Source organism: Typopeltis vanoorti, chromosome 1 (genome assembly GCF_054136105.1).
Source record: "Typopeltis vanoorti isolate ZY-2024b chromosome 1, IOZ_Tvanoo_1.0, whole genome shotgun sequence".
Lineage (NCBI taxonomy): Eukaryota > Metazoa > Arthropoda > Arachnida > Uropygi > Thelyphonidae > Typopeltis > Typopeltis vanoorti.
The window spans coordinates 176551809-176566917 of record NC_143549.1 but is presented as its reverse complement, the minus strand read 5'-3'; the positions used below and the strand labels follow the sequence as shown (position 1 = coordinate 176566917).

The 15109-nt window shown below is 34.7% G+C and overlaps 1 protein-coding gene across 2 annotated transcripts in view; it reads right to left on the bottom strand.

Moving 5' to 3' along the window:
• LOC150110657 (Golgi-associated plant pathogenesis-related protein 1-like) overlaps positions 1–15109 on the bottom strand; it is a 125785-nt gene that overhangs the window by 16148 nt on the left and 94528 nt on the right. For both annotated transcript variants that reach the window (XM_090400112.1, XM_090400104.1), the window contains exons 3-4: positions 13248–13397; positions 4294–4423 (exon numbers count right to left, since the gene is read on the bottom strand). In XM_090400112.1, the coding sequence (XP_090256238.1) occupies positions 4294–4423; positions 13248–13397 (280 nt within the window). The remainder of the gene's footprint in view (positions 1–4293; positions 4424–13247; positions 13398–15109) is intronic.

Sequence of the window (15109 nt, the reverse complement as noted above, 5' to 3'; positions counted from 1 at the left end):
TCATGCAAGTGCATTAGTGATTGTGCTGAGTGATAATTCGTGTTAAAAAACATCGGAAAATGGGAGACTTGTCTGACTTAGAAAGAGGACAAATCATCGGTGTGAGTTTAGCTGGAGCATCATGGACAAAAACTGCCACGTTATTAGGTGTGTCAGAATAGCCAGATCAATAAATTTCGCCCAGTATCAAGAAATACTGGGCGAAAATCAAAAATTATAGAAATAGATAGTCGGACATTCAGGATTGCTTCAAAAAATCATAGAACTACCCCCAGATCTCCCGTAAAAGATGGTGTCACGACAGTCAAACCTGAACAGGAGAGAACTGGAAACGTGTAATATGGTCAGATGAGTCCACTTTCACGCCAGGACGAGTTTACATTTGGAGAACGCCCAAGGAAGCCTAAAATCCGAAATTCATGGTTCTAACAGTAAAGCACGAGGGAGGTTCTGTGATAGTCTGGACAGCAATAATGTGGTATTCTGTTTGTCTCATTATTACTCTTCATGGCAGAATTACTACAAGTGATTATTTGGACATTTTGGATAATCAAGTGTTTCCCATGATGCAAACGTTATTTCCAAACAACAGAGCAGTATTCCAATACGACATTGGAATATTGCCTTTATTATTGAACCATTTTGACCAATTTTGGAGATTAGAATAAGAAACACATTCCCACCTCCAGTGTTTTAAAAACAATTTAAAGATGATCTTCAAGAAGAATAGGTTACACAATTCTATCAGAATCTTTTCAAAACTTATTTGGGTCCATTCGAAGAATTCAGGCTGTACTGAAGGCAAAAGCTGGTCCATCACCATATTAATAAAGAAATATGTATGTATAACAATATAATGGAATAAAGTAAAGATACCAAGAAATTATGTACTTGGTTTAATCCTTTATTCAAGTGTAAGCACACAAAGTTTGCGCCTGAAGTATTTTCAGACTGGGGCAATTCGTCTATTGAGGTCTCTTCAGTGGCTCCCATTGAAGAGACCTCAATAAATGTCGAAGCCGGTCTGGGTAATGACCCCTCCCATAATGCATAGCAGTCTACATGTCTGCAAGGAGATGTGCTTTGCATTATGGGATACTAAAGAAAGAGATGTGGAGTCTTAGCTTCCTTATACGAGTTACCCCAGTCTTGAAGATACTTCAGGAGTAAAAAAACTGTGTTTGCTTACACTCGGATAAAGGATTAAACCAAGTATAGAATTTCTTGGTATCGTTAATTTATAGTATAACCAAGTGAAAAAACTTCCAACGAAATATAATGGACAAAATAATGGAAATATAACATTTGTAATATTTCCATTATTTTGTCCAACCCTTATATATATATGACTTTAATAGATATGTATATACATGCGGCAGTAAAAGAAAAGAAACACATAACATATAAATATATACTACTGGAAATGGAGAAGAATTCAGAGAGGAGGAAAATTCATAGTGAAGTGAATTGAATTCATATAATCTGGGTTTTGTTGTTTTAAAGAATGAAAAATACTTCTACCCAGTTCCGTATGACACTGGGTAACTCATCTTCGAACCTCCGTAACTTAGTTGGTATAAAAAAGCCCTTTTGTTGGAAAGATCCCAGTTCGAATCCCGTCTATGACAAGAGGAGCATTTTAGGTATTGATGATGATGATGATTGTTTCTGCTTTATCATTTTCCTTACAATTATGCATCATAATGTTATAAACTGGTGTATCACAGCATGGAATTTGATTTTCAATCAAATTGTGAGTTAGCCGGTCTCATAAGGTGGTGGAGGGTTTTTCTCCCTGAAATTCTTGATTTTCGTCTCTTAAAAGAAGCAAATCGGCCCCTTGAACACGCATATCTACAGACGTAGGATACTAACTGCAAGATGTAAGAGATTGCAGCCATCTTATCTTGCTACTGCATATTATGGATTTCAGGTACAGATCCATAACAGTCAACCTCCTGGATGGAGATGACACTTGACAGGACAGGAACCCATTTTTAACTGAAAATCCCCTACCTAGATTTTCTGCATCCTGACAGGATTTGAGGTCCAGTCTTTCCAATCGAAGAGCATCGGCCTTACCCACTAATCTGTGAAGGAACCTTTAATAAAAATGTGTCGTTGTATAAACTTCTTATACTTTAAGGTCATGAGAAATTCTATCTAAAATTACAACTTATAATTTATAATTTAAATTAATGAAGTTTAAAAACGTTTATTAACTTTATCACTTGTCATCTTAAGACCTGAAATGATTCAAGACTTATCGCTATTAATTAATTTCGAAGACAAGATATTGCAAACATATTTCAGTGCCTCTTCTAGATGGTTCTCTGAAGATGATCAAAAAAGAGATTGCAAAACTAAGGAACAGGGTAACCTGGAAGATTACCACAGACCCATTAACATATGTCTTCTTCAGCAATTTAAATGCATCAAATAGCCATGAGCCTTAATAAAAAAAGAAAAAGATCAACATTATATTAAGGGAGTATGAGGTTGACCACATGATCCATTATCGGCTACCTGTAAGTAGCCGATAATGGATCATGAATACGCACGAATACGCATATCTACAGAAGAAAACTTTACTCCTATCAGTAAAGTATTTTTAATTGCCTTTGAAAGTTCAGCCATGTATAATTGAGAGCGGTAAATTATAGTACACAAAAAATCACACAGCTTGCATTTTATATATACGTAGCATTTTTTTTTATCGCCCTCTGTTTTTATCAAACATTAAGGAAACAATTGGAGTAAGTTATTGTTAATCTCATAGGAAATGACACACTTTATACAAAATGGATTTTTTTTTTTTTTTTTGCTTCGTGCTGTTTTTCATTCCTTAGGGTGCTTTGCGAAAAGAGTTATTGCATTATATTGATGATGATGATGATGATCGTTTCTGCTTTATCATTTTCCTTACAACTATGCATCATTATGTTATAAACTAGTGCATCACAGCATGGAAGTAACAACTTCTCTCAAAATATAGACGTCAACTTATTTCCAAAGCTCTCTACAAACCCATATCAATTGAAGTTTAAAATGGGGAGTTAAATCTCTAGATAGATAGACAACAACGCCTGAAAATCATTCCACACGAATTACGATTCGAAATTTGAAGAAACGATGTCTGGAATATGACCTCTCTTCTCAGCACTTTTACATTAGTGTTCGGGTTATGATGGCATAAAACGTTGATTGAAAGAAAAATGTCATCTATAACTACGAGCGTTTAGTGGTTTTGGCGTCCTTTGATATACATTTTATGTATCATTTTATATGTTAAGAACTGTCTTTCAATAGAATAGGACCGAATATCCAGATATTTGACTATCATTTTTTGTTCTTAAAATCTACAGGTTTACTTTACTGTTATACAAAGAACGAAAATCGTTACACATATTTTTTTATAAAAAAATAAATGACGTGTGTTTGTTGGACACACACACACACACACACACACACACACACACACACACACACACACACACACACACACACACACACATTTATGTAATACAGATGTGCATATCAGGTCTTCTCTCCACAGTCAGCGCAAAAATAAATATATAAATAAAATAAAACTGGTAATATTACATTAGATAAAAGAAAAAAAATTCAGGTTCAACTTCATTATTCTGTATTTTAAAATTTAAGCTTAATAAACGCAATGTGATTGCAAGCTAAAACTCATAAAGAATTGTAAAGCTAGAAGTCCAGGAAAGAAAATCCTATATCTCATTAAGGTGGGCGCAATGACTATTTGTTTCTCACGCTATGGTGTCCGTTAGTTTCTTTCCAAGTTAAAGAAGAAGAAACGCAATGTGAAAAAAAAAAAAAACATTGCCCACAAAATCTAGTGAGTCTGCTCAGATTTTCTCCATTTTTTCGGAGAAAATGGGTAAAATATTTACTAAAGAAAGAGCCATACGGCTTCATTTCGATGATATAAAATTACATAGCAAAGTGGATATTAGATCCAGTATTATTTCAAAGCTGAATGTCTGTAGAAACTTAGAAAGATTCGTAAAATTGACCTGAGAGAGCTTACTAGAATACAATCCTCAGCATCGGTGTTGTCTTAACTTACTTGAGCAGTGAAAATATTGTTGGTTATGCGTTAAACGAAACATGCATTTCATTGAGAATGCATTTTACAAAACGATATAAACAAAATGGTATTCAAATGAATATTGCAAATATCATCTTAATGCGAAAAAAGTTAATGAAAGTTCAAATTAAATTTATAGTGGTCTGTAGTTGAAATACATCGCATCATTTACTTACCTGTTATATCGAAATCGTGAAGGTTTGACCACTTGCAGAATAAATTTTCGCCAATGTCCTTGAAATTACGATGGCAGAAAGTATTGGTGTGAGCAAGATGATTAGCCCAGAACTGAGCCATGTTGCATAGCTGGAAGAACAGAAAACAATCTGTACTTACTTTAAGAAACAATACTCAAATATTGTTGTAACAAATAACATGAACATGATTTGACTCCTTGCGTTTTACACCTGTAAAGTGCACGAGGCCTTCAGAAAACAAATAACATGAAACAGCCTAATTAAACAATCAGAGTTTTAAGTGATTTAACTACTTTCTGATTTCTTACATTATTCGGATTTTAATTTTTTTTAAAACATTTTCTAACACTTTGGTTTTTCAACCCTCAGAACAAATAAATAGGCAAGAAGATTACGTACAATTAGCATACAATATAACTGGCCTCATAGTTAGTGTTACTTCAGCCTTAACTCCAAACCACATCAACATCCGTAACACAACAACAAGAGCTTTCTCCTAGATGTCCACATGCTTTTTTATTACAGTTAACTATTTATTATATCATTGAAGTCTATATGAGTTTCAAGATATCTTCAATTTTATTTTCGTATGAGCGATGCCTTCTTATTTAGTAGAATGTTTATTATAAAAAGCAAGAAAATTAGTTTGTTTTTATGCCACTGAACTAAAGTATAATTTCACATATACATTTCCTAGTAAGGCGGGCGCCATGACTATTTGTTTCTCACACTATAGTGTCCTTTAGTTTCTTTCCAAGCAGTGTATATACTACATGTTTTATAGGTATAAACGATTCGTAATTTGGGTTCACATTTAAAACAGTGTGCTATGTCCGGTAGAGTTATTGCAGCAATGTTATTCCACAGCCTGCAGTAATCCTAAGGGGGGGGGGATACTTTGTACAAGCATACGATAGCGATGAATGGAAATTTTAGACCATTCTTCCTGTAGATATGTAATGCGGTCCTGGACTGTTGCGGGACGGACGTCCCTTGACCTCACTAGACATTCCAGTTTATCCCACACATGATTCTAGATGTGTGTAATGATATTTGATTATTTTTGTACAAAGGTCCAAACAGGATCACTACGCTTGCGATATGTTTTTATTTAATACAATAAACACTCAAGCATAAGGTCTTGCATTTTATAATAGTGAATAAGTTTTATCATCTATACCGAGAGTCTTACAATTATCTTTTAAATTAACACAAATCGTAAAATACAATTTACACATTGTCTTATTGCCTACCGAGACGGTGTTTATTAGAGTAATATGACCTTTATCATCCAACATAACACAATACTTTTTTGTTGGAGAGATGGAGCAGCATGTTTTGACTCTATAACAGATTTCTTTCCTTGCAGTAATGTCTTCAGATACGTTACGGCGAAACTCAGTCTCTTCATTGTTTCTAGGATACAACTTTGAAAAATTTCTGCAGCGTAGATGTATACTGTAATTGATAATAAACCTTTAAAAGTATTCCGAGTTGGCTGTGGAATAACATTGCTGCAAAAATCCTACCGGACATAGCACATTGTTTTAAATGTGAACCCAACTTACAAATCGTTTATACCTATAAAACATGTAGTATATACACTGCTTGGAAAGAAACTAGCGGACACCATAGTGCGAGAAACAAATATTCATGGCGCCCACCTTAATAAGATCTAGGATTTTCTTTCCCCCGATGACTGCAGTAATCCTAAGGGGGAATACTTTTCACAAGCGGACGATAGCGACCAATGGGAATTTTGGACCGTTCTTCCTGTAGGTATGTAATGCGGTCCTGGACTGTTGCAGGACGGACGTCCCTTGACCTCACTGGACATTGCAGTTCATCCCACATATGTTCAATAGAGTTGAAATCAGGCTCTGTAGAGGTCAGTCAAGTATGGTGCTGTTCATGTCCACAACCCACGCAGTTACAGCAGCAGCCTTATGACATGGTGCATGGTCTTGCTGAAAGAGACAATGGTCAGTTCCGTAGAAAATCCACAAAGTAGGAACCATTGCATTGTCCAGAATATTCAGATACTACTCGGAGTTCAATGTTCGTAGCATTTCAAAGTGAGGTTCGAGGCCATACCATCACACAACCACTTCCGAATTTCATAGTTGGGGTTACGCACTCTGATAAGAGACGCTCTGGGCATCCGCCACACCAACACCCGTCGATCTGCTCGGTAGAGGGTGAAGCGTGATTCGTCACTCCACAACACAGCTTTCCAAGCTTTCACGTTCCAACATACGCACTCTTTGCGCCACTGAAGACGACGCTGCATGTTGGTTCGAGTAATGTGACACTTCCATATTGCGGTCAACCATTGAAACCCATGTTGTGAGCCTCAGTTCTGAATGTTTTTGGTGAGATTCGTGTGTCAGTCGATGTTCAGAATTCTGCATTCAACGTGTGTCGGCAGACGAATGGCGGTTTTTATATATTATCCTTCGTAACACCTTACGGTCACGTTCGGTGAGTCGTCCACTGTGGGTGGCACTTACAGTTGACTCCCTGCTTCTATTTCACTATGGTATCACTGATTGTTGACCTGTGGTGGTCCAATTTGCCGAACAGTTAGGCTTGCAACATGCCATCCTATTACAACGCCTCTTTCAAACTCTGTCAGTTCCCTTTCGTAGCCATTTTGCGGCAGCACACAGTTGCACTGACTTGGGGGCAACATTTCCCTCCAATTTATACCAACTACAATGGCACGATGCACCTTACCCATGGGAGTGTCTGCTAACTTCTTTCCAACAGTGTATATTCATATTTGAAAGAATAATGTGTATGTGTGTGTGTGTGTGTGTGTTATGTATGCTTATGCATGTATTTTACTTCCATTTAGTATTCGAGGAATATTTCGTAAGTGCCTGTGAGTTGAAGAAGCGTTAATTGGTCACGATTAGGGGAAAATTCCCTTACTGAAATTTGGATTTTTCATCTTATAAAATTAAAAACCGAACACATATCATAATATATCAGCTTCGTACAATCTTAGGTTTCTCGACTAAATTTTAACCAAGTCTCGTGATAATCCTCTCCATTCTTTAGAAAGAAAGGAATACTGTACTTATAAACATATCATCTCTCCATATACCTCATGTCTCTTCTAACTTTTGCTTTAAATAAATATTAAATATCTGAAAGAGGAGATGAAGAAGCAGAACCATAATGTCATCCTGCATTTTCCATGACTTAGGAATAAAAATACGTGCCTGTCAACAAAGCGGCTAGAGAAGCAATTGGCTACACCATTCAAAATGCAGAAAAAAAGTTATGATACGAAGGTTACTTAGGAATGCTTTTGTGAAATGTGCTTGAAATTTCAAAGGGTGCTTTGTGTTTCTCTGAACATTTTATAACATTTCTCTTGATATATCAAGAGAAGTCGAAGTAGCCAAAACTAATATTTGTGATAATAGTATTGTAAAATTTATCCATGAATAATGTTCTCCATTTTAAGAAGGATCGAAGTGAAGATAGCAGAACGATAGTTGGATGACGGTTGTGGGGATTTTTTGTTTAGGATATCATGGTAGATATGGACGAAGAGTTTTATCTTACAACAGCTCAGTTACAATTGTATTAATGACCAGAGAGCTATGATGACTAAACTTCTATTTGTTATGTTTATCAGCGTATTCTGAGATCAGGTACTTTGTTTGCGATAGGAAATAACTGACAAACGCAATGAGTTCGGTTATGATAAAATGCCTAGAAAATCTTTTTTTGCACTCCTTCACGACACTAAACTGTAGGGCTATTTTTTTCTAGAGTTTAAAATGACTGCAAAGACATCACACACTTGTGTAGAACAAGTTTCATGTTAAACTGAAGATGATATAAGAACGTACATCCTTCGTGGTATGAGGACTGATTAACACATTTCGAAAATTAGAAAACGAAACGCCAGTTTTTTTCAAATGTGCATGGTAGGAAACTATTTTTCACGATTGCCGTCTAGGGAGACGAAGGAAAAATATTTTAAAAGTAATCCTTATCTTTAGTGTCACAAATTCAGCTGTGCAGAAGAAAAAAAATATAAAAGTTCTGATTAAAGTTCCAGAGAGTATATTTTCGATATGGCTTGAGGCATTTTTTTCTTGTGATAATTTTATTAATTTAGCTTGTTCATTTTTACAAGTGGTGAGATAGAAGAAGTCGGATTGTTGACGAACTTATGTAAAAGAATCCACAGTGTGAAAACAAAGTAAGATGTCTCAAAATTTCTTTATTTAAATAATCAGGGGAAAAACTAAAAGAGACTTTTCTATACGTAAAGACCAAACTTTTATGCATTGTAAACATAATTACGTTTGTAATGCATGTAACTGATTAAATGGACTTTGCTACAGTGTCACAAATACAAAATTAGAAGTAGAAACAGGTAAAATCTTATATCGCTACACGCATGCATCTTTAAAACTTTTATGTGTAAGAGATTACTTGGCTACTGAAAGAATTATGACCATGTACGAAATGAATTTTTTATACGAGCTCTAAATGTATTCTGCCAGTAGGCTTCCATTCAGTAATGTAGAGTGTGTTTTAAAATTTAAACGGGCTTCTGTTAGTAGGAACAAGATATTTATTTTACTATTGAAGATTATTTATTTACGTTTCTATTCCCCTCCCCCCTGCTTTTTATGGTTATAGACTGGGTTTCAATTTGACAGTAGTGTGAGTTCTACATGGATATTGTAGTAATATACGTAATTGTCTTAAAAAAATAAAAATAAAAACACCGTACAATTATAACATCTAAACTTAATAAATAAAATAATCAGGCTTAACTTTTAATTGTTAAAGAGCACCAACATACTTAACTCGAATTAAAATAAGCATGGTGCTTATCATACATTTAAAATGACCGATAGTAAATACGTTTTTCTTCAATAAAGATCTAAATATACATGGAGTGCAAGGGATCGTAGTAGATCATAATAAATGATGTAATCCTTGAACCCAAGAATTCCCAAATTCTCAAAGCAAGTAAGAAATAAAATAAAAGAGAAATTCTATACGAAATATAACACTTGATTATTAAAAAAAAACATTATTAGAAATAGATAGCACGGAATCTAAAAAAATGAAGTTAATGAAAGTGTTCTAAACTAATGAAAAATAAGTATCATAAACTTCTGTAGTTTCTGATATAAAGATTAAATAAATTTTATCAAGATAATATTCCAGATCGGAACGATTGACGGAACAATAATTAATAATTCTAAAAAGTATGTAAATTATCTGAATCAACAAAGTGCTTTTCACAGTAGTGTCTTTTTTTATCAGATGGTGTCGATGTGTCCTTGCAAAGGAACCTGGAGCTGTTTCTGGCTTATTTATAGTTAAATTAAAACTTAACAACGATTTTAAATAAATACCATATTTCATTAAAATGCACCCAGCTAGAACAGAGTTGTTAGGGAGGATGGAAAAAAAGATTTGAAAGAAACAAAAGTCATAAAAACAAGAACGTTATAAAAAGCACGTTTACGAAAAAGTTTACTACACGTTTACTAGACGCATCAAAAAGCAAGGGAAGTGGATGTTCCAGGAGTGTTTAACCCTTATCCCTACCCAAGCTGTGCTATAGATTTTTTTTTTTTTTACTTTCTTTGTGGAAGTGACATAAACGAAGAATTTCGAATGCGATGCCGTGGACATTCGAATACTAGACATTCGACATGGGAATGTTATTATTATTATTTGTCTGACAGCCAGCTTCAAAGGCAGCTCAAACTGACGTTGAGCTGAAGACATTAATTCTGCGCAAAGCCTTTTTGTCTTTTAATTTGGTGCCTAAGTGGCTTCCGTATTTGCCTCGCTAGGCGAACTGCCTTAAAAGGTATACTGAGAAGGAAAAGTTGAAGCATCCACTTCAACCACAGTTGAAGCAGATAGGATAAAAACTATATTGATTGAGTTTTACTCGAAATAGAAAATTACTTGAAGAGAGTAAGTTTAAGGAAAGAAACTCATACAAACAAGATAATTAGTGTCCATCTGTGCATGTTAACAAGGACAAAAATTGTCCCATTTGTCAGCAAGCAAAGGAAACTCATGGAAACGAAGCCGGGGTTGTGCAATGAAATTAGTCGTCCACACCCACCCACACCCACCCACCCACACCCACCCACACATACACCCCACCCCCACCCCACCCCGCCCCCCACACAAAGAATCACGACATTAATCAATTATTAATGCATAGGGGTTGTTATATTCGGTGTTTCTAGTTCACATTGGCTACCAAATTGATTTATCCTTTTCAATACTGGAGCAATATTTCTTTGCAAACATTGTGTGCTAACTCCTAATGTGTGTGTTGTGATGTTCGTGTGCGTGTTTGTGTTGGTGTGTGTGGCTGGGTGGGGGGAAACGGAAGGTGAACATTCGCATGTTGTGACGAAAGTAATGCTCAGGTGATGAAATGCCTTTTGTTCGATCGACCTCAAGTAGACTTTTAGTCAAGCATTGCGCCCCTTGAATCGATTGAAGTAAGGAGGGAGGGGGAGCATCGACTGGAGAAGGTAAGAAGTGTGAGCTATTCAAATCACTTTTCTAGACAACTTGGAAGAGCACGATACCACTAGCTACTTCATTTTCTCAAAAACGTAGTTTTATTTATGGAGTACCTTACTTCGGTTTTGAAAAAAAAAACGTCAGTTTCGGGTTTCACTTTAAGAGCTCGTTCACTTTTTTTAATGCTCATTGAAATGAAGCAGAGAAAAAGAAATATAATTTCTTTTTTGGTGCCTAAGTGGATTCCGTATTTGGTTCCATCCTTCCTTTCTAATTAAGTGATTATGAAAAAGAAATCTTCCGTGAAATATTCGGATGATTAAAGGAAAATCAAATTAATATTCTTTTTTTAAAAATAATTTAATTTTAATATAATATATTTCATAAATTTACTAACTTATTAAAATGAAAATAACTTTTAATATTATTCCCATTAAGAGCACTTCACTGGTTACGTTAGAACATAATTCAGGAAGTTCATAAGCGGGAAATGGTATTTTCAAGATCCATTATATTGAAATTAACGATGTTCTTGTCTGTTTGCAGATAAATGCATGCAAATAAAGGACTTGTCCATAAGTCAAGGACTTATGGACAAGTCCAGCCAGACTGGCAAAAATCCCTCCCAGTAGACTTAAGTATCCCGATAGAAGGCTAATAATAATACTCATAATAATATAAATTCTATGTAGAATAACATATTATTTCTGTATAAGAAAGCACCTACATATTAACTTTTGAAACATGGAAAACTGGTATTCCCAGTCATGATATGAGTTGTATTTATCAGCTTCTCTCTATCTCTCTTTGTGTGTGTATTTCGCTAAGGAAGAAAACAAAAACTTTTTTTTTCACAGCTATATATATATATATATATATATATATATATATATATATATATATATATATAACTTCCAAGGTACTTCAGGCCTGATTCAGCTGAAGTGACTTGGAAGTAGCCTTCAATGAAGGCTTAAGTTGGCAGAGTAGTTAGCGTTCCCGCGTTCCAACCAACGGTCTGTGGGTTCGAATCTCCCATGGATATGAAGGTATTGTGATTGCCTTCAGGTGGAAGATCGCCGAGTGGGAAACCACAGCCTAACTTATCGGAGGCCTGAAGTGACTTACAAAAGTTCCATGGAGTACTGAAGAGATCTTTAGAGCAGGATTTCCTTATGTAAAAAAGAAATAAAAATATAAAATGAATAAAAATTAGAAAAAATTCTTAGACCACCCACAGTTGGAATGAACTACAGGCTTACAAACAACAACAACAACAAAAACTGTCGTAGATGTGAGCTACATGAAAAAATCCTCCAGTAAGCAGGCTGGCGGTCTCACATAGCACAATGAAATTCATCTTCTACTTAAAGAGATTCAAAATAACATTCACGCCCATGGAGAATCCGCATTCTATTGGCTGAAGAGGAGATAACGCTATCTCCTAGATGAACCAGGCTAGCAATGCTTTATCTAGCTGAAGTAACCATCCGAGAGGATGGGTAGTACTCACCTCTTCCTTTTATATAATTTGTGACATCGTAAAACCATTCGACCTGATATCACCAAGTTTTGCATGTCCCACTTCCCTAACCTTACGAGTAAGCTTTGGATATGCTTTAACTCAAAATTTTGATTTCATTTGTAGTTTACTTAAGAACTCCCCATTTTACAAGAACCGTAATAAAAAAAAAAATTTTAAAGTTTCCCTTTACTCCCAGAATGGTTATGCTACTACACCAAATGAGCGGTATCATTTATTACAGAAATATTGGTCTTTTTTTTTTTTCTCTCTTTCTTTTCTTTATTTTTTCTCTTTCAGTAAAGGATATAAAGAAGAGAAACTCTTTCTTTTCTTTATTTTTTTCTATTTCAGTAAAGGATATAAAGAAGAGAAATTTATTCTAAAACAACATTTTCAATCGTTTTTAAAACTAATTAGAAAAGTCGGTTTTGAATAACTTTTATACAGGGCGTCTCATAAGTCACGAAGGGGTTTAAAATAAATGGTTTTTCACACTAATAAAAACTCTCCAGGTCTGTATTTCATTATAACAAAAGAGAATAAAATAATTAATAAATAAAAAATTATTAAACGTTAAACCTATTCATGACTTACGGACCATCCTGTATAAAATGGTTAGTTTTGATATGCTGTCTGGAATTTGAGAAATGAAATAAAAAAAAGAAAAAAAAAAGAGATCGATTTTGCACTAATCACGGATTTCAAAACTGAAACTAAATAGCTTCGCTTTTTTTTAGTTAAATATCAAATTTTAGGAGCATCATACTTTTATCGGATTATTTTATGTATTAAAAGCGTGATAATTTTTTTAAGATGTACACATTTAGTAACACTATTTAAACAGAAATGCACTGAGTTTAGTAAGCCTTACTTGATAGGAAAGTTTAAGAGGAGGGACACAATGTGCCTTTCGAAATAAATTATGCCATTGGAGACATTCCATCACAAAGTCGCTATCTCTGAAGTCTGCGACTCCCTCTTCGTCCTGATGGTTAATCATTATGGGTCTTCCCAGAATAACCTAAAAGAAACAGAACAAAATAAATTCATTATAGGCTTATCGTGGTCTGGAGAAGAAGTGTCCAACAGATCAACCGACTGTGAGATTATTTCGAGTTGATCTCATTTGCTAATTGAAAATTTTGTATGAAATTACATCGAGTATCATGAAATATTCTATATACTGTATAATACGCAAATTATTCCTGATATGGACCATCGAGTGTATATACGATACTGTGGTAATATTAAACAGTAAGCTTATATTATCACTCATTGTCTCTCAATACTTTTGCCTCCAAATTAGCATGTTCTTTGTCGAGACTTCAATTGTTCGATCATGGCTTTTAACGCAATCCTAACTGATCCATCCGCCTAAATCTTGGTCTTTCTTTGAATCTTTTTCCTGCCTTCTAAAAATACAGAAATGGGAGAAATATCTCCGTGAGAAAATATTTGCATGGCTTTTTATACCTCGAAAAAATTCCAACTGTTTTATATGGAAGAGGATGCATAGGATGTTTCGTGACTCACAGTCGCTTCGCACACAGCAGTATAAGGGAGATGAAATGTACAGCGAGAACCACTTTGGTTCTCAGTCACGTATTACCAAGGAAACATACATGTTGAATCCTCAATATCGTCAGTGAGTAAAGAGTTTTGGAATCCATTTCTTTAAACATGAGAGGAGAGAAGAATACCAACAGAATTGTCTCGATTTCCTGGAATTTCCTGTCACTTTGCAAATTGTGATATGATGGCGAATAACAGTTGCTTACCTCCCAGAAGAACAACTTCCTGTTAGCTGTATCGAATCTCACTTCTGACTAGCAAATGCTTAGAGTCGGGCCATTTTGAATAGCATCTTTTATATGCACCCCTCTATTCACTGTATTAATACGAATAAACACGCTTGTTGTAGAATTACAACAAGCGTGTTTATTACAATGTTAATAGTAAAAAGGTTATTTTATTTTAGTTTATTATTATTAACTATTATTTTCCTTCTTTATTGTCGTAGAATTAGTCGAATACTTTATATGAATATTAAACTGCCAAACTATATTTTCTTTTATAGAGATTTTTTTAGGATTTGCAACCTTCAGTTGTTCTGGATACTTTCATAGGAATTCACAATCCGACTATTTTATATAACATTTATTACTTATCTTATAATTAATGTTTATCAGAAGCATAATGAAACCAATTAAGCGATCTCCGACATTGTTGGATCTTGTTCAAGCGTCATTTGATTGGAAAAACCCGAATTCAAATTCCACTTCTTCTTCTACCTTAGATAGACCTAGTGATTCATTTGTCACTTTATCATAAAATGCAACTAGCTTACAAAAATAACGTCTTCATTTTAAAGAAACTTCAGTCCTCATAAAGTTTCAATTCAGTATCTACCTACTCATGAATTCTAGCTTTAATTCATTTTGCAAAACTTAATCGTTCCAGAAATTCGAAATAGCTTATGAATAAATAAATACATTTCGTAACGCATTTTTATGTCCAAAATGGAGTAAGAAAAAAAAGAAGCTTATCAGATTATCTTTCATTAGAATGGAAGGTGAGCGCAACATCTGCGCATGCTAGAAGAGAATACTGCAGTGCTGCCATCTGTTGTACGAAATGCTAAATCGGGTTATATTTTACATACTCCAGATATCAATTTAGTTATCCACCTTTGCAATTTATTTACATCTCCCTAGCTACCAGATCTTTCCATAG